General features: G+C 48.7%; 7 protein-coding genes across 7 annotated transcripts; 3 read left to right on the top strand and 4 right to left on the bottom strand.

Annotated features, from left to right (window-relative positions):
• Positions 1-389: 389 nt before the first annotated feature.
• Positions 390-3,662, bottom strand: AMS1 (alpha-mannosidase; the record flags this gene model as incomplete). The annotated part of the gene is made up of 2 exons (XM_076687369.1): positions 390-3,498; positions 3,547-3,662. The coding sequence occupies 2 exons, from the start codon at positions 3,660-3,662 to the stop codon at positions 390-392; spliced, it is 3,225 nt and encodes a 1,074-aa protein (XP_076538395.1).
• Positions 3,663-4,868: 1,206 nt separating this feature from the next.
• On the bottom strand, positions 4,869-6,206 carry TRVA0_056S00474 (uncharacterized protein; the record flags this gene model as incomplete). Its single annotated transcript, XM_076687368.1, has 1 exon — positions 4,869-6,206. One exon carries the CDS (start codon positions 6,204-6,206, stop codon positions 4,869-4,871), a length of 1,338 nt encoding a protein of 445 aa, XP_076538394.1.
• A 4,126-nt stretch (positions 6,207-10,332) lies between these two features.
• On the top strand, positions 10,333-10,614 carry TRVA0_056S00452 (uncharacterized protein; the record flags this gene model as incomplete). Its single annotated transcript, XM_076687367.1, has 1 exon — positions 10,333-10,614. One exon carries the CDS (start codon positions 10,333-10,335, stop codon positions 10,612-10,614), a length of 282 nt encoding a protein of 93 aa, XP_076538393.1.
• A 1,400-nt stretch (positions 10,615-12,014) lies between these two features.
• Positions 12,015-13,559, top strand: NOP58 (RNA-processing protein NOP58; the record flags this gene model as incomplete). The annotated part of the gene is made up of 1 exon (XM_076687366.1): positions 12,015-13,559. One exon carries the CDS (start codon positions 12,015-12,017, stop codon positions 13,557-13,559), a length of 1,545 nt encoding a protein of 514 aa, XP_076538392.1.
• Positions 13,560-14,084: 525 nt separating this feature from the next.
• TRVA0_056S00408 (uncharacterized protein) lies at positions 14,085-14,461 on the bottom strand (the record flags this gene model as incomplete). Its single annotated transcript, XM_076687365.1, has 2 exons — positions 14,085-14,364; positions 14,418-14,461. The coding sequence occupies 2 exons, from the start codon at positions 14,459-14,461 to the stop codon at positions 14,085-14,087; spliced, it is 324 nt and encodes a 107-aa protein (XP_076538391.1).
• Positions 14,462-14,557: 96 nt separating this feature from the next.
• TRVA0_056S00386 (uncharacterized protein) lies at positions 14,558-15,112 on the top strand (the record flags this gene model as incomplete). Its single annotated transcript, XM_076687364.1, has 1 exon — positions 14,558-15,112. One exon carries the CDS (start codon positions 14,558-14,560, stop codon positions 15,110-15,112), a length of 555 nt encoding a protein of 184 aa, XP_076538390.1.
• A 357-nt stretch (positions 15,113-15,469) lies between these two features.
• On the bottom strand, positions 15,470-16,297 carry NIT2 (putative hydrolase; the record flags this gene model as incomplete). The annotated part of the gene is made up of 1 exon (XM_076687363.1): positions 15,470-16,297. One exon carries the CDS (start codon positions 16,295-16,297, stop codon positions 15,470-15,472), a length of 828 nt encoding a protein of 275 aa, XP_076538389.1.
• Positions 16,298-18,029: the final 1,732 nt, after the last annotated feature.

Below are 18,029 nucleotides of genomic sequence, written 5' to 3'. Positions count from 1 at the left end.
AATAATTAGAACGGTGGATGAGAATGGTGGATTAGAGTTTCATTGCTGTGATATCGACCGGTTGAACTCTATCATTGGTTATCTCATTCCGAGGACAATTTGTTTGTTTACGTAACGACATCCTCTGCGAAGCAGAGCTACGGGGGTTTGGGGGCTGGCCCCCAAGTCAATCGAGTCGTATATATAGGGGGACCAGTCCCCTCAAACCCCCCTTGGGGCTCCGCTTCGCGGAGAGCTTATCGAGACTCAATTGACCCTCCGCGAAGCGGGGCCATGGGGGTTTGGGGGCTGGCCCCCAAGAAAGCAGTTGGAGCGTTCATATCCAAAATCAACATAGAATTAGCCTAAATTACCAAATAATTGTCAAATCAATATATAAATTGCGGCAGTTAGAACTGAATTCGGTAAGAAGCAATCTCAAACGATCGCAACTGGATTGGAATAACAGTCGAACCGCCCTCCACAGAGAAGCCAACTTCAGCCTTGTCGTCCTCAAGAATATTGCACCGGAACACCTTGGTCGCCTTGGGCAGCTTAGACGACAGCACAAGGTTACCCTTGGACTTACCACCCAGCGAGTCGTAAAGCCGGACAACAATGGACTTGCCCTTTCGTGCCGGAAGAGCACCAACCGAGACATCAGCATCGTCTTCAGCCCGCTTTACGGCAGAAATAACAACATTGGACGGACCATCAAACTTGATAACATCCAAAGAGTCACTCGAAGCAGAAGTCGTGAGATGCAATGGGTGGTTAAAGTTCTGGGCAAGCCGCACAACTTCAGCATTGAGGGTACCGCTGTGACCCAGCACAGCGTACCGAATTCGGTGGAAGCCCATATCGGCATTGCCATCTGGAGCCTTGGAAGACCGCAGCAGCGAGAGTCGCATAGTGTTGCCGTGAACTGAGAACCCATACTTCGAGTCGTTGAGCACCGTAACACCGTAGCTATAGTCGCTGAGATCAGCATACTTGTGGCAGCACACTTCGAACTTGGCAACATCCCAGAAGGTGTTATAATGGGTTGGCCGCTTGACAGCTCCGTACATAGAGTCGTAGGTGGCCTGATCGCTGTGAATATCAACCGGGAACTCGACCTTGAGGAACTGGCATGCGTGGTGCCATTCCACCTCCGTATCAAACACGACCATTGGGGCCTCATCGTCGAGAATAATGGAAGATCGGATCCATGAGTCCTCATTGAGAGGCTGGGAAACGGTCACGACGCCTCGCACTTCGCCCTGCTCAGCAATAGCCACTTTAGCTTTGGCGCTGTTGACGACATACCGCTTGTTGAGCGAGTAAACCTCGGTGTCCCAGCCCTGCCAGTTGAGCGGCTGGTCCTCGAAGAGCACGTACTGGTTACCAGTTGGCTCAGAGAGAATCTCCCGGTCGGCCGCCTTGTCGTAGATGCTCGTAACAAGACCATTGGAGTTGTCAACGGAAACTCGCAGCTTGGAGTTCTCCATTACATAGGCGCCCTTGGATTCGCTCACTGAAACACCACCCTTGGCGCTGTCGGAAACAAGAATAGCGACATCATCACTGGAAGAAGAAACGCGAGCGTAGGAGGTAGTCCCGTTGGATGCGGCCTGGACGCCTCCATCCTTGGATGGGATCTCAACAACCTCAGTTCGGGCCCATGGAAGGGTGTTGACTGCAACATGGGCGCCCTGGGAGCCATAACCAAGCGCAGCCAGGGCTTCACTAATCAGCTTTTTACCAGTAGCCTGGATATCGTTGTAAATATCCTCAGCGTCCTTGTAAACCATCTCAATAGACGATCCTGGAAGGACATCGTGGAACTGGTTAAGGAGCAAGCCTTCCCACAGTCGATCGAGCTCCTTCTTCGGGTACTGGTACCTAGGGCTAATCAGCGAAGCAATGGTAGCAAGGTACTCAAGATCGTGGAGAATCACCTCACCATGTCGATTGCCCTTTTTGGTGTTGGCCTGAGTAGTGTAGGTGCCTCGGTGGAACTCAAAGTACAGCTCACCAACCCAGGACACAAGATCCTTGCCATTGTTGGTCCGCTTGGAGATCCTGTCAAAGTACTCGTCGATATTAGTGCTCATGGCTACTCGCGGGAGGTTGCCCACCGTATCAGCGAGACCTCGGGCTCGTCGCAACCGCTCAAGCATGTCTGGAGTAGGGCCTCCGCCACCATCGCCAAAACCAAACAGGAGAAGAGAAGACTGGTCAATGCCCAGGTTCCGGTGGTTCGACACGCACATCTTGAGCTCTTTGATATCGCCGCACGAATTGTAAGTATCGGCTGGAGGCATGTGGCACAGCACCTGCGACCCGTCCAGAGCCACCCAGTTGAAAGTCGTGTTGGGGAACACGTTGATGTTGTTCCACGACAGCTTCTGGGTCAGGAATCGCTCCATCTCGGCTTCTCGACACAGCTGCGGGATCTGGGCAGCATAACCAAACGTATCTGGAAGCCAGAACGTCTTGCAGCGAATGCCAAAGTTGGACTCAAAGAATCGCTGTCCATACAAAAACTGTCGCGCAATTGCCTCACCGCTTGGCAAGTTGGTATCTGACTCAACCCACGAGCCGCCAATGGGGATAAATCGCCCAGCTTTAATGGCCTTTTTGAGCCGCTCAAACAACTCGGGGTAATCTTCCTTCAACCAAGCATACTGGACGGCCTGGGAGCACACAAAGTTGTACTCTGGGTACCGTTCAATAAGATCGAGCTGCGTAGACCACGATCGGCCAATCTTTCGACGGGTTTCAGCATATGGCCACAGCCAGGCAGTATCAATGTGGCAATGGCCCACACCAAATACCAAACTCTCCTCCTGGGACCCTTTGAACACATCAGCCGAGTCCACATTCTTTCCCAGAAACTCCTGTGCGATTTTTCGGCACTTGGCGATGGAATTCTCAGCATCAAACCGGTTGAAGTTGTCGATAATGGCATTAGCGACCTCAATGGCCCGGTGCTTCTGCCAGCTAGACTCTTCAAAGTTCTTCGCCGCATCTACAATGACCAAATAATCCGCCTTGAGAGCACGTGCCTGCACGTTTGGCAACACCAAATCGGCCTTCTCCAGAGTAAAGTACCGGTCATCAATTGGAGGCTGAATGTTGTTGTGAGGGTCGGCATTGCCAAACATTCCATTGCAGCCCGTCTCAATGTAGAAAGTGTGCCACTTGCCGTCATTCCAGGATGGAGGAATGATCCACTCCTGTCGTTCCTCACCAGAAAGTCCGACTACGACCCGGCCGTCTTCGGTGAAGATGAGACCCTCATTACCGCAATCCCAGTTGAACAGAACCTCCTGTTTCTTGGGCCACGAGTCTGGGACCTTGATCTGAACACGGAACCAGTGAGTAGCCCAAGAAGGACCAAACTTCTCGCCAATTGAGGCCGGTCGGAAGGTGTTCTTAACCGCCTCTTTGAATGGCGGTCGAGCGTGAACATCTGGGACTGCATACGTCTCCAGCTTCACATAACCATCTCTAGCCCGGTCTGTATCCAAAACGCTGCAAATGTTAGTCAATTGAGTTCACAGAATGAGTTTTCTCACTTACGATGGCAAGTTAACGTGCTGATACTCGCCATTGGCGGTAAACAGGTTGAGTCGGTGCGTGTAAATCGATTCTACCTTTTTCGCCACTGGCTCGAGATTCAGTCTCGCGTACGACATATTTACGGATTCTACGCTTTTACTGAGTTGAAATCTACGAAATTGAGCTGTTTTATATACGCCTGTGCCGTTTGATCCACGTATTGTTTGATCCACGTTTCAATCTTTGCAACGTGTGGCGATAGAGCGGGTGAATGGTGGGGGCACGCGCGTCGCCAAATTGCGGAGTGCAGGACCTTTCGCCCAAATTGCCGGAGTGGGGAGCGCCGCACGCGGCGACTTCGCCCAAACGTGGCATTGACCCCTTCGGCTTGACGCTCCGTGGCTTGCCTGAAATGGAGATGAGCTACGTGTAATCGTCATTGATACTACACCGTGACTACGAGGTACAGTTACACTGGGGCTCTGCCCCAGACCCCGTAGTTGGGGGGAAACCCCCCAAACCCCCCTCCTCCGCTGTAGCAATTTGCCCCACTTTCGTGTTCCTAGATTGACAGCAAGCAATTTTGGCTACTCTGTCGAGAGAGTCAAGATTGGATAAGATATGTAATATATGTATGATTGATACAAAGTGGCTGTATGCCTACATTGGTAGTACTACCGTCATGTACCAGAGTCACCCCCATACCAGGCAATACATCGATACAATCGTACATCTCGTTTAATATTCTTAATAATTGACTAGACATATATCTTTTGCTACAAAAGATCCAATTGAATATTTAGGCCTGAAGTCAGGGTATTAGGTATCAAAGGTTTCAAGAAAGTATATAACGGACTTGTCCGTATAGTGCTCGTATCCTGCGGAATACGAATACTGCACATTGAAGTCGTATTGACGACTCATGTACCTTAATGAAACAACGGTAAATGATTCCGGTTTTCCGATACATCCCCTTCCTGACTCTCAATTGTTCAACCAATATTGTGTTACCTATACTGCAGGTAGAGGGGGAAGGTATGGAACTTTTCAAGATCATCGAAACGTAAAATATCCAATTGAACTCCTCCGCGAAGCGGAGCTACGGGGGGTTGGGGGCTGGCCCCCAAGTACATTGGGGCTAGGGGAAAGGTATTAGGGTTATTATGGAACTTTTCAAGATTATTGAAACATAAATAGCACTACCGGTAATCAATTGAGCCCCTCCGCGAAGCGGAGCTACGGAAGTTTGGGGGCTGCCCCCCAAGTACATTGGAACCAGAGGAGTATTCGATCTAATAGGTGTAGTATATTTTTAATACAGGTTAATAAATACGGGGCAATGTTTAGATGATGACCTTCTTGATTGGGGCAGACGCCTCGGACTGCCACCACTTGCCGTTCGGGAACTCGTAGTCAAGCGCAGAGTCCTTCACCTGCACAGAGTAGCCCGGCTGGGTTGGGGTGACAAAGCGGCCCGCCTTGACGACAGACGGGTTGACAAAGTGCTCGTGCAAGTGGTCAACGTACTCCAGCAGACTCTTCTTGCCCGAGAAAAGAATGTAGTCAATGGTGGAAATGTGCTGGGTGTACTCTGGAAGACCAACACCGCCAGAGTGTGGGACAACTGGCACCTTGTACTTGGCTGCCAGCAGCAGCACGGCAATGACCTCGTTAAGACCACCCAGTCGGCAGGCGTCGACCTGAGCAATGTCAATGGCCCCGTTAGCAATGAGCTGCTTGAAGATGACTCGGTTCTGGCACATCTCGCCGGTTGCGACCTTGATGCCGTCCTCCTTGAGAGCCTCCCGGATGGCTCGGTGGCCGAAAATGTCATCTGGAGAAGTGGGCTCCTCAATGAACCATGGCTTGTACTCCTTCAGCTGCTTAACGTAGTCAATGGCCTCTGGAACAGACCACACCTGGTTAGCATCGATCATGAGCACCTTATCGTTGTCGTAGCCCAGAACCTCTCGGGCAATTCTCAGTCGTCGCTGGTCCTCAGCAACATTGCCACCGACCTTAAGCTTGAAGTGCTTATAGCCCTGGTCAAGAGTCTCCTTCAGAAGCCGCTTCATCTTCTCATCATCATAACCGAGCCAGCCAGCAGAGGTAGTGTAGGCTGGGACGGCCTGATTGTTGAGAGCGTCCTGGATTCGCTGCTTCTTGGTTGGCTCAAGGTCCTTTAGCATCTTGAGAGCCTCCTCTGGAGTCAGAGCGTCCGTCATGTATCGCCAGTCCACAGCGCCGACAATCTGCTCCGGAGTCATCTCGGTGACGAGCTTCCAGACTGGCTTCTTCTCCCGCTTAGCCCACAGATCCCACAGAGCATTGACGGTAGCACCCAGAGCAAGGTGGATGACTCCCTTTTCCGGGCCAATCCATCGCAGCTGACTGTCGCTGACGAGCCGCTTCCAGGTCCTGCCGATGTTATCGGCGCCGATAAGCTCCTCAACCTCGAGACCCTCGATGCTCTTGCACAGGTACTTGATAGCGCTGCACACGATGTCGTTACCCCGTCCAATGGTGAAGGTCATACCGTGGCCCTCTTCGCCGGAGTCGGTCTTGATGATGACGTAGGCGGCGGAGTAGTCTCCGGCGTCGTTCATAGCATCAGAACCGGTCTTGTCCAGCGAAGTAGGGAACCGGAAGTCGTGAGTAACGAAATCTACAATCTTGGTCATTTTTTGGGGCTGTTTTTGGCTGATTTTTCCCTCTTTTTTATGGCTTTTCTGGCCTATTATATATACGTCCGCTATAGCCCCGCTATACCCCTGTGGTGTGGGGTTCCTCCAAATCCGTGGGGGACCATGCATTTTCGGGGTGGTATTGATCCTTCTGTGTCATGAGGCTGAGAGCCGGAAGATGAATCAGTGGATATAGTTCATGCTCAATCAGAGAGAGATATTATCCCGTTTCGTTGGACTACGATTTCTGGGGGATTTTATGGTATTTTTTCCTTAATTTTGGGGGCTTAGAATGGTCCAGTCACCTTTTTCTGGGGTAGACTGGAGACCAGTTCAAGCCGCTCGGCATTTACAATTCTCCTCATCGAAACATGCCGATTCCCGCGGGATAGTCGCGCATATTTAAATGTAAATGAGTTGCTCACTTTCTTTGGGGGGCCACTAGGACCCCCAAACTTTTCCGGAAGCATATACCAATTTATTTAGCTCTAAACATCATTCAACGCTACGAGTTAGACGAGGGGAAGTGGGGTCAGCTCCGGAACAATAGCGATGGCCGCACCCTGTAGGGTATATACCCCACGGCTGAACGGGTGATATAGCCGCAATTCGTGCATCCATGCTGTACGTAGAATACGTTCTGCGGTTGAGCCAACCAATTTATCGGTACTGTTCCACAAAGTGCAAACAAGGCAAGTTACTGAGGCTGGTAAAATTGAATTACATTGTAGCGAAGAAAAAAAATGAATAAAGCTTGTTGTTGATTCGGTCACCCACTTTCACCAGCATTTTTATCCCATATTAAAAACGTTCTCACCACCCCGGATCTAAGACATGTTGATCGACGTGCGCCGTGTATTGAGCCTCATGAGCCGCATGAGCCGCAGTAGTGAGATTTCAACAATGGATAGTTTGCAATAACCTTCTTCAATATATTAGACCTAAATCAACTTTTGGGGCCCTATTGCAGTACCGTGGCAGTAGCGTAGTCAAAAACAACGTTAATGCGATGAGATTGAACCTTTTGCGAGAAAAAAAAAATATCGGTATAGCTGGTACTACTATTAGGATTTCCTTTTGGTCTCACAGGTATATTAGGTTCCCGATAAACATATCCTGGCTTTATATAATCATCAATCCTCCATATAATACCCTGAAATGTACTCGTGTCACTTGGACTTTGAATCTGGCACGTTATGTTCCAACATCCATTTGGTAGAGCTTCTTTGACACTACCTGGTATTACTTGTAGCGTGTTACACTCTAAACTGTTAAAAATTTTTTTGTTACCCATCAATTGTACTCTATCTTGAGTTATCTCACTTGGTATAATCATGTACCGTATGTGAATGTTGCAGGGAAAATTGACGGTTTTCTAGATTTTGAGCAATTTGACGTCTTCCATTGAGCTTGCATGACAATTACCTTTATCTCACATGGTATTTGTGTAGCTATTTTACTTGAAATACTGAGGTGAATGTTACAGGGGGAATTTGTGACTTACTAGTACCGGTAAAACATCGTAAAAACGGCTATAAATCCAGAAACTAAATTCAACCGTGTTGCCAAGAATTGCTGGAAATGACGAATTCATGCGGTCGAACAAATCCAGATGTATTCTGCAAAATTATTTAAAAATATAAGTTAAGTCGTAAGTGTCTCCGATGTTGTATTTCATTTCAAGCCGCGCGATGAGCATCTCAGGGGAGTTGAAGGGAAGAAGATTACCTTGCTTACACACAGTATGGCTGTCTTTCAGGCTCATTAAAATATGACTCTTAAGGGGGAAGTGCACTGAATATTTGCACATTTGCGCATGTAATGGGGTTTGTTATAGTAGCCGCTTATACATACCCTTTCACAAGTACAGGAGATGCTCTCCCTCGTTATCAAGCATCAGGGGGAGGAGGGATGAGGTGGAGAGGACGCGTAGGTGGCTGCGCATATGCAGATAAGAGCAACCACGTCTCACCACAAATCGCATTATCGACCAGGGACGCTGTACGTGTTTGAGTGCACTCAAAAGTCTGATACATAATAAAAAAGGTCACATCGAATTGTGGCATAGCCGATATATTGGAATGGAGGCGATCATGCAAATCGCGTTTAAAGGAATACGCAAACCTACGGATTAGGACACGTACTGATGTATAGATGAGCTCGATAATAGCCCATCGTTGATCCAAACGCTGCACAGCCGCAAGGGAGGGTGAAGCTGCCAATGGTGGCTTGGTGATGGATGCCTAACTGCATGATACTGAGTGAAAAAAAAATGATATGCCCCCCTGGAAAATATGGCTTTATCGGCCCAAATTTGGCCCGACAAGCATAGCCCTGATAGCTTTGCCACGGTATATTAGAAATTCCTTGTTGTTTTATTTAGCCATATTTCAGGGGTATATTTAATATGTTTTATTCAACGGCTTATAGATTTGAGGGGGTTAAGCCGCACAGCTCACGTTGTGTACGCGTAAAGAGGGGATCTCTCATTCACACTAAGACGCAACTGATATCCCTGTCACATCAACGATGGGAACGACAGGTGGATTCGTAGGAAAATATTTTTTTAGGTGAATTGAGTAAAAATAGTATGATTTGCGATCTGGTACGATCGGCGCCAGTTGATGGCCAGAATCCGGGTTGTTGAGAAAAAGAGACGCTAAGGAGAGGGGTTGTTAGTGTATGTGTGGGTCTGTACGGATGGCATAGTCCCTGAACGATGGGATACCGACTGCTCCTGTAGGATAAATGATCTAAGCGTTTTTAGGCAACTGCATTTGCGGACTCTCTTTTTCCTTAGTCAACTATATAAATAACGACTAGAGAGGGCCCGAAAAATGCCCATATAGAAAATACTAAAAGATGATCAAAAAGTACCTGGTAGTCTTTCACTCGAATATCGGGGACTATGAGGCCGTCGAAGTATATAAGCTCATTGAGCAGTCTGGTGGGAAAATAATAAACCGAATCCGGTACCGGCCATATGACGTGAGAATCCGCCTAGACGAGGCCAAGGTCCAGTCAATAGGCTTCACAAGAGGCGTTCGCGGAGTTGCTGAGTGCCCGTGATAGCCCATAGCGTAGAACGAACTTCCGGGCATATACCCGTTGGTGACTTCTTGGCGCTTCTCAGCTTATCTGACAGCATTTGACAGTCGGCATTAACCCCCAAAAAACTTTTTGCAGCAGTTTATTGCCGTGTCAAATAGCAAAACACCTAAAAGAGAGAGGCCATAAGGACCCACTTGTGAAGAGGCCTTACTCAAGAGCAGCACAGCATGCGAAAACCGCAAAAATAGGATGATGATCCTTAAACACCCGCATATTTCGAATCATACGCGTATTCAGACACCAATTGAGTAGACCCTGAACGAGACCCCCCAAAAAAAGAAACATGATTTGATGTCGGCCGGAGAATATGGGCCCTGCCCGAGTGAAACGAACTCACCTCGTCCAAAAGCGGATTTGTACATGAAAAAGCCAACCTGTAATTTTTAATCTTATCGATCAGCCGTATTAGCACACGGATGTACATGTATCTGTTTCTTTTTTAAAAAATTTTTTTTTTTTGGAAAGCGAAATGATGATTGGTCCTAGCGTAGCATCGAACCCGCTCCTTTCGCCGATAACCACTAGGAGGGTTATCCCCAACGTATAAGTATAATCTGTATCCAATGATTGAAAGCTTGAACCAATACCAGGTAACTGGAACGCGAATTTTCATCCCGGAAAGTTCCATCCCTTGGAAAATGCAGACCAAACTTTGAATAGGGTGCCCCCCATGGAGGGGGACCGAACACACGGCCAAAAGCCCTGGATAAGCCGGCAGGAAAAACAGCACCCCAGCAGCAAGCGGGACGCACAACCCGGCAGGGAATGCACATATGAACCCAACACAGAGCGTCTCCCTCATTCCCAAGACCCGGATTAACATGCGAAGCAGTCCCTCAGCCAGACGAGAACGCATGTAATGTGGGTATTTCCTACTTGCAGATCCTGTCTAATTGGCTCCGTGCGAAACGAAGATCCTTGTCCAGCCAGTGTTTCCTTTGCTGCTCCTGTGGATGTATATATATAAGAGAGGACGATTTGTTGAGTGTTTTCATTTTTTGGCTCCCTCGCGATGATGGCCCTCTCGACCAAGCCTACCCATTACCAGCTGGATAGAAACCCAAAAATGGCCCGAGCAATCTCCCGCCAGGACGTCATGGTCCAGTTCATCCCCTCGGCAGGGTACCACGAGATTGAAACGTGCACTTTCAACGCGGCCCGCTATCACACTCAAATCATCTCCACGCCGAAGCACAATGGCCAATGCTTTGAAGCGCTTTTCAGGACCACTGAAGAGGGTCTTTCCAGTCTCCGCAAGATGCCCTACGTTCTCAATGTCAAGCCTTTTAAATGACCCATTTTTTTTACTAACGATCCAACTAACGACCATCAAAAAGAAAAAACCCCCATCATCCCGCGCGGAGGAATATACGGCGGGCCTACCGCCGGCTCAACCTGCATCCGTTGTTACGAAGTTTACGCATTTAATATATATCATTTACACCACTACACACAGTTGCGTAGCTGCCAGCTCACTTTGATCCAGTACAGTTGGGGGGCCAGCCCCCAACCCCCCCTTAGCTCCGCTCCGCGGAGGGTTTGGCTGACGGGGGTATGGGGGCAGAGCCCCCAACTACGGGAGCTCGAGGGCTGGCCCTCGAATAAGCGAAGCTTGATGGGGTGTTGGAGAGGAGGAGGTAGGTGGACGCTTTTGTTACAGCCGTGCGCTAGTTGTTACAGCCGTACATTATCCCATTTTTGCAGCATGTAACCCTGCTCATGTAAAGGTTTGTGAAGGGCCTACAATAACCGCGCATGCCATGCACGATATAACTTTCCTGTAGGGTAGCTCCCACCGGCGTTGATGTATATAGCATATAGGCGTAGCACGAAAAAGTTGGAAACCATTCGGCTCTGCTGAGCGCTTTTAACAATTACATATCCCCAATTGGACCCGCCAAGGATTCTTCATGGTTCTCAGGTTCCTCGCGAGTTCCGCAATTTCCTCAAGTTTTTTTTACAGTGACAATTGGTATTTCTATTACCATTTTTTGGTTTTGATTTTGATTTTTCTAAAAGTACTGCCAGGAACAGAGTAGATTTGTCAAATGCTTACCTCGGCAAACGACTGTACCGGTTTTCAAAACCAGAGGCAGACGGCTGCTCCCGAAATGTGCATGATTGAAACCCTTATTAACATGTATTCTCACATCCGCATCGCACGAAGCGCTACACCACTCGATATACTGTCTTAGCTGCAATACGCACACCGCACACAGACGCGTAAGTGTCGAACCGACCATACCGATGGCCCTTATATGGCACAACCATTGCTGATCCATTATTATTTATTTTCCTTTCAATTCTGACCTTCAGTTCCGTTGGTCCGACAGCCCTGACTGTGCCGCATGCGGCTTTCGTCGTGTGTTGTGTACCTGGGGGGCCAGCCCCCCAGACCCCCCGCAGCTCCGCTGCGCGGAGGGTGTGTAGATTCCCTAACGTCTGGAGCTCTCCGCGTAGCGGAGCCACGGGGGGTCTGGGGGGCTGGCCCCCCAGGTAAGCCGCGCGGCGCTACACACGAGCCGCACAGATCTGTGAGCCGCACGGTTCCTCCCAACTGCTCACGCCAGTCAAGTTAAGGGAGTTAAGTGAAATTTCGACTTGACCCATGGGCGATAAAAAATTTTTTTTTTAATTCTTCAACTTTTTTGTGCAAAGAGTTGGAAATCGACACCTTTTTGGAGGAGAGAGAGGATGACATACATTCTGACGGAGACGTCTGCGGGTTACGCCCTGCTGAAGGCGAAGGATAAGAAGATCCACAAGTCGGACAACCTGGTTGAGGAGCTCAACACACCGGAAAAAGTTGCTGCGCAGTTCAAGGTCAAGGCGTTCAGCAAGTTTGAGTCTGCCGCGGCGGCCTTGGAGGAGGTGAACGCCATTGTCGAGGCCAAGGTCTCCGATAAGCTGTCGAACTTGCTGAGTGAGGCGCTCAAGGACGAGAAGAAGACCAGTTTGGTGGTGGCCGACCCTAAGCTGGGTAATGCCATCAACAAGCTTCCAAACCTGAATATTTCCGTAGTTTCCGACTCTCAGACGCTTGATCTGTACCGAGCCATTCGAGAGAACCTGCCGGAGCTGCTGCCTGGTCTGACCGAGTCCGATCTGAGCACAATGTCACTGGGTCTCGCCCACTCGCTGGGCCGATACAAGCTCAAGTTCTCGGCCGACAAGGTCGATACCATGATCGTTCAGGCTATTTCTCTTCTGGATGATCTTGATAAGGAGCTTAACACGTACGCTATGCGAGTTAAGGAGTGGTACGGTTGGCACTTCCCGGAGATGGCTAAGATCGTGCAGGACAACATTGCGTACGCTCGAGTCATCAAGGCCATGGGCTACCGATCTAACGCCAAGGAGAGCGATCTGAGCGCTGTTTTGCCCGAGGAGGTCGAGCAGCAGCTCAAGGAGGCCGCTGAAGTGTCTATGGGTACCGAGATCACGCAGTTTGACCTTGAGAACATTCAGTCCCTGGCTGACCAGGTCATTGAGTTCTCCGAGTACCGAGAGCAGCTGAGTTCTTACTTGAATGCGCGAATGGCCGCCATTGCGCCAAACCTCACTGCTTTGGTCGGTGAGCTCGTTGGTGCGCGGCTCATTGCCCACGCGGGCTCGCTCATTTCGCTGGCCAAGGCCCCAGCTTCCACTGTCCAGATTCTCGGTGCCGAGAAGGCGCTGTTCCGTGCATTGAAGACCAAACATGATACCCCGAAGTACGGCATTATCTACCACGCTTCGCTGATTGGCCAGGCCACCGGCAAGAACAAGGGCAAGATCGCGCGAATGCTGGCTGCCAAGGCTTCGGTTAGCTTGCGATACGATGCTTTGGCCGAGGACCGAGAGGATGTTGCTACTGTTGGCATTGACGACCGGGTCAAGCTTGAGAAGCGACTGAGTGCATTGGAGGGCCGAGAGATCTCGACCACGCGGCCAGCCGTCAACCGGGTGCAGCAGCAGAAGGTTGAGCTGGTCGAGTCGAAGAGCTACAACGCTGACGCTGATACTATTATCGCCGATGCTTCTATGGCTGACTCTGATGATGAGGAGGAGGAAGAAGAAGAAGAGGTGAAGAAGGAGAAGAAGAAGGAGAAGAAGGAAAAGAAGGAGAAGAAGGATAAGAAGGAAAAGAAGGAAAAGAAGGAAAAGAAGGACAAGAAGCGAAAGCGAGACGAGGATGAGGATGAAGAGGACAAGAAGAAGAAGAAGAAGGAGAAGAAGGAGAAGAAGAAGAAGGATTAGACCTGAATGTTGTTGTTTTGTACTTATATATTGTATTAATTGTCATGATTTATTGTAATCTTTCATCCTTCAGCGGCATAGTTAACTCAATATTCCTCCCCCCCAACAAAACACCTGGGGGCCAGCCCCCAGACCCCCGTAGCGACGCTACGCGTCGGATCAAAAGAATTATGATACAGATTCCGCCATAGCCAACGGTACTTCGTATCATTGGCATCTCCAATTTCTGTACTAATTCTGTTATAATAAGAGACTGTGTAACAAACGTTGTAACAAACTCCCAATTACCGTTAGGGAAATGGTTACACTTCAACCAGTCTAGCTTTGAGGATAACGAGAACTACAGTTCACACAGGTATAACCAATTTCACTCTGAGGATTGTGAGGGACTTGGTTGACTCAGTACCACCACTGGTAAGCAATTCAAGTGTCGTATATTGATATGGCTATTACACCTCATACAATGGGAATCAGGTTTTGCAATTGTGATCATTATAGTTAATAATATATACGAGTTACAATAAATTAATCAGTTTCGCCTTGAGGATTGCTCTGCTTGGCCTTCAACTCATCCAAGATCTGCTTGGCAATCGACTCGTCCACCGCCACCTTGCCGTTGAACCAATCAACCAAAATCGGTCGCGTCTTACTGTCCTGTAGTCCGAACTTGTGCATTGTCTCGACCTGCTCCTCTGTCGGGTTCGTCTCGAGTACCTCAATGTCAAAGTCCCGGTGGGCTACGTTGGGGAATGCGGTCCGCACCATTCGCAGCACATTCTTGCTTGTCTGCGAAGCTGGCGAGTGGCTACCCCGTGTTACTACAATGCCCAATGCCACAATCACCAAATATTCACTTACAACAGGGTCAGCATCCCTCGAGTCTTTTCCATAGTCCTGAACATTGCTACTGTGGTGATTCCGTTGTGCGATATAATCTGGGGAAGGGTCTTAACGTGATCGGAGGACTTGGGATATTCTACGACACATCACGTTGAAAGATGGAGCTGGGTACAGTGACGCGGCTGGTGGAGGACCTGCTGAACACCGTCGATAACAATCGCCAGGCTCTCGGGGAGGTCGAAACCGAAGCTGAAAAGGCCCTAAAGTACGATGAGCTTGAAAGAAAGCTTATTGAGAAGTACAATATCGAGATACCACCACAAAATAAAGAGGAGGAAGAAGAAGGAGACGAAGAAGCCACCGAAGGGGAGGATCTGCACTCAGAATATGCCAGAAATATTGAATTGAAGCTGGAATTGCAGGATCACGAGCTTTTTCATGATAAAGTTGGCCAGCTGGTCGGAAGATACGAAAAGACTTTGTCACTGTTGGACTCGCATATTCGGGGGTATTTGATAGACTATGACAATGCTACGGCGCATTTACTGAATTCATACGAGTCGCGGCTGGCCGAGGAGAAGCATACGTACAGTGACATGGTCGGAAGTCATGAGGGAGTGGTTGAATCGCTCTCGATGCTTCGCAATTCGCTCAAGTCGGCATCTGACGAATTGGGAAAGGCCGTTGAATCTACGAAGAAAACGAAAGAGTGATTTAGAGGTTACGAAGTGAATGATATGATTTATTGGATGAGTTAGAACTTGTGGGATATATGACAGATGGTATTAGATGTTAACTTCTTCAATTTACTTACACAGTTGAACAGTTGCAATTGACTAACCAGGATGAAGAACATGATATGTTGGCTTGGTACAGATGTTCAATTTGCTTACATAGATGAATTGACTAATCAGCATGAAGAACATTAGCCCAAAAGAGTTTAAAATAGGTAACAGGTAAGATGGACCAATTAAAGCTATACTGGATGTGTGAATGAAGCTAAATACGAAAAACGAAGCAGGAATATGGGAAATATGCGTGAATGCAATTATCCAATAAATGATGGGCAGTTAATAACAGTCCGGACGACGCTGCTCCCATAGAGGCATGTTTGCTCTGATGCGCTCTACGGCGTCCAAGTCGATCTCTGCCAAAGCAAGCCGCGGCTCGGAGTCTACATCGGCAGCCTCTGCAACGACACTGCCCCAAGGATCGATGATCATAGCGTGGCCGTAGCTGGCGCGCTTCTCGGTGTGTGTGCCTACCTGGGCAGCCATGACGACATAGCACTGGGTGTCGATTGCTCGGGCTCGGCCGAGGATATTCCAATGAGCAGCTCCCGTTCTGGTCGTAAATGCGGAAGGAAACACAAGCACCTCAGCACCCAGCTGGCGAAGCTTGAGCGCCTGCTCGGGGAATCGAATGTCGTAGCAAATAGCCGGACCCACTTTGCCTACAGGAGTTTCCCACGGCTGCGGAATCTCGTTCCCCGGTTCTACGGTGTCGGACTCCTTGAGGCTCTGACCGCCATTCTTAATGTCTACATCGAACAAGTGTATCTTCTGGTACCGGTGTGCAATTTTACCCCGGTCGTCTATCCACAGAAGCGTGTTCTTGACCTTGTCCGGGTCTATCCCCGGTTCGTGGATACCGACGCAGACTTGGACCTGGGCTTGCTGCGCCGCCTCCTGAACACCTTTCACGAACAGAGACTCCTCGACGGGCTTGCAGTTGGCCCGCCCGCCGCCAATGTAGTCTGATGCCTCGGGGAGAAACAGTGCTTTTGCGCCGTGGCTCCCCGCCTTGCGAATAAGCGATACCGCCAGCTGCGTGTTTCTGGCCACGTCGGGGGTCGAACAAAGCTGGCCCACCGCGATAAGCACTGATCTTGCTGCCATTTGGTCTACGAGGATACACACAATACACACGAAAAAAGGAGAAGGGGTTGGTGTTCAATTAGTCCCAGACCTGCATCCATGCCGCTTTGACGGGTACTAAGTACACAGGCGCGTCTATTTTGCTATCCGGGACTATGATGGTAGCGCTAGATTATGTGATCACAAAGGGGCGCTCTTCAACCAGCGGCCACTGTGGGATTACAGTAGGAATAGGGGCCCCTATGGACCAGTTTTGAGAGTCAAGGTTTTATCTACCCAGCGTATAACAACCAGTATACATGTCTTAGCAAGTATTTGCAGTGGCCTAGACACACTTATCTATAGGTCTACGAAGTCTAACACAGGCATAATTCAATTTTTGTCTTGTCGGAGCGAGCTTTGATACCGTATGCGACTCAGATGCAATAAACCCTGAAATTTCACAACCAAAGGGATCTACTGGTAAGACGAGACTCAATGCGTAATGAAAACAATTCCATCACCATGGCTGGAAAGGGGGGGGGTTCTCGAGGCTGGTTTCAGACACGAAAGTTCTACGCACCCTGTATCCCTCGTTACCTAATGAACACGGCAAAATAAAATAAAATATAAATAAAAAAAAGGTATTCGCAATTGGCAATTGATATTTTTTTATTCCAGTTGCATTATGCGATTATCAGCCATTTGCATAACGTAAAAGTGCCTTAAAAAAAGCTACAGTAGGAGATGCAGTATGTTCCCCGTTCAGGAGGTCACTGCCAGACAACTCAAAGGCGATCACTCAATGAAAAATTTCAAAACAATGCATAAATCAGTCCACGGCAATTCTACGGGAGCTATACAGGGGGTTCGGTTGTATCCAATTTCATGGCATATACGATTTGCACTGCCGTATGGTACTTGAAATTTAACAATGCCGAGTTCCATATGAGGAACTAATTTAGCCAATTGTCTTACTGTATTTCGATATCGGTATTCTTCGCACTTTTAAGGGCACATAGACTGATTTTCTCTTCATACATGTAATGTGGGGGTGGTGTCTTGCTGCTTGGAACCAATTTATCTACTTCTCGTCCTTTCACAGGAAGCAATCATCCCTATGGATGTTCGTTGTCAAGCCGGAGTCAAACATGAATGTATCATGCCAATTTTTTCTTGACATATTGTGTCGCATCTAGAGGGTCGAGGTTGTTGAGCACCAGTTTTAGTGCAAGACGAGTGAGCCAAGGGCCCTAGACTTTTGCTATGCCTATTGCATTACATTAGCGGAACTTTCTGGTCCCGGTCTCACCAAAGCTTTGCCGTTGGAGAGGCTGGGAACCGTGGGACGTCCGTGGACCCTGCAGGAAGGCGACAGCTAATTAGACAAATTGGAGACAATCCAAGCACGGGCAATTATCACAATTATCACAATTGCATATACACGGAGAGGTACTGTCTGCAACATAATCTTGGCATATCAAATAGGGGGTGTACTACGTACAATGCATCCTCGCGCTATACAACTGTAACGGTTGGTTCTAATTAATCCGATTCTTCCTACGTATTTATCCGTGAATAATTTGTGGTACTGATTTACGCAACATCACTGTACTTCATCTATTCACTACAGGTCTCTTTCTGTGCCAGAATTTGATACAATACTATAGGACGAATTGCCTGCTATTGTTATGCTACGGAAAAGTGTTGTACAGTGTAACTCATTAGCTTAATGCAATATTACAGCAGATGATAGTACCGGTATTATACATGT

The sequence above is a fragment of the Trichomonascus vanleenenianus genome, assembly GCF_965637985.1.
Source record: "Trichomonascus vanleenenianus strain CLIB 3782 genome assembly, contig: TRVA0_056S, whole genome shotgun sequence".
Taxonomy (NCBI): Eukaryota; Fungi; Ascomycota; class Dipodascomycetes; order Dipodascales; family Trichomonascaceae; genus Blastobotrys; species Blastobotrys vanleenenianus.
This window is presented reverse-complemented; position numbering and strand designations above follow the sequence as displayed.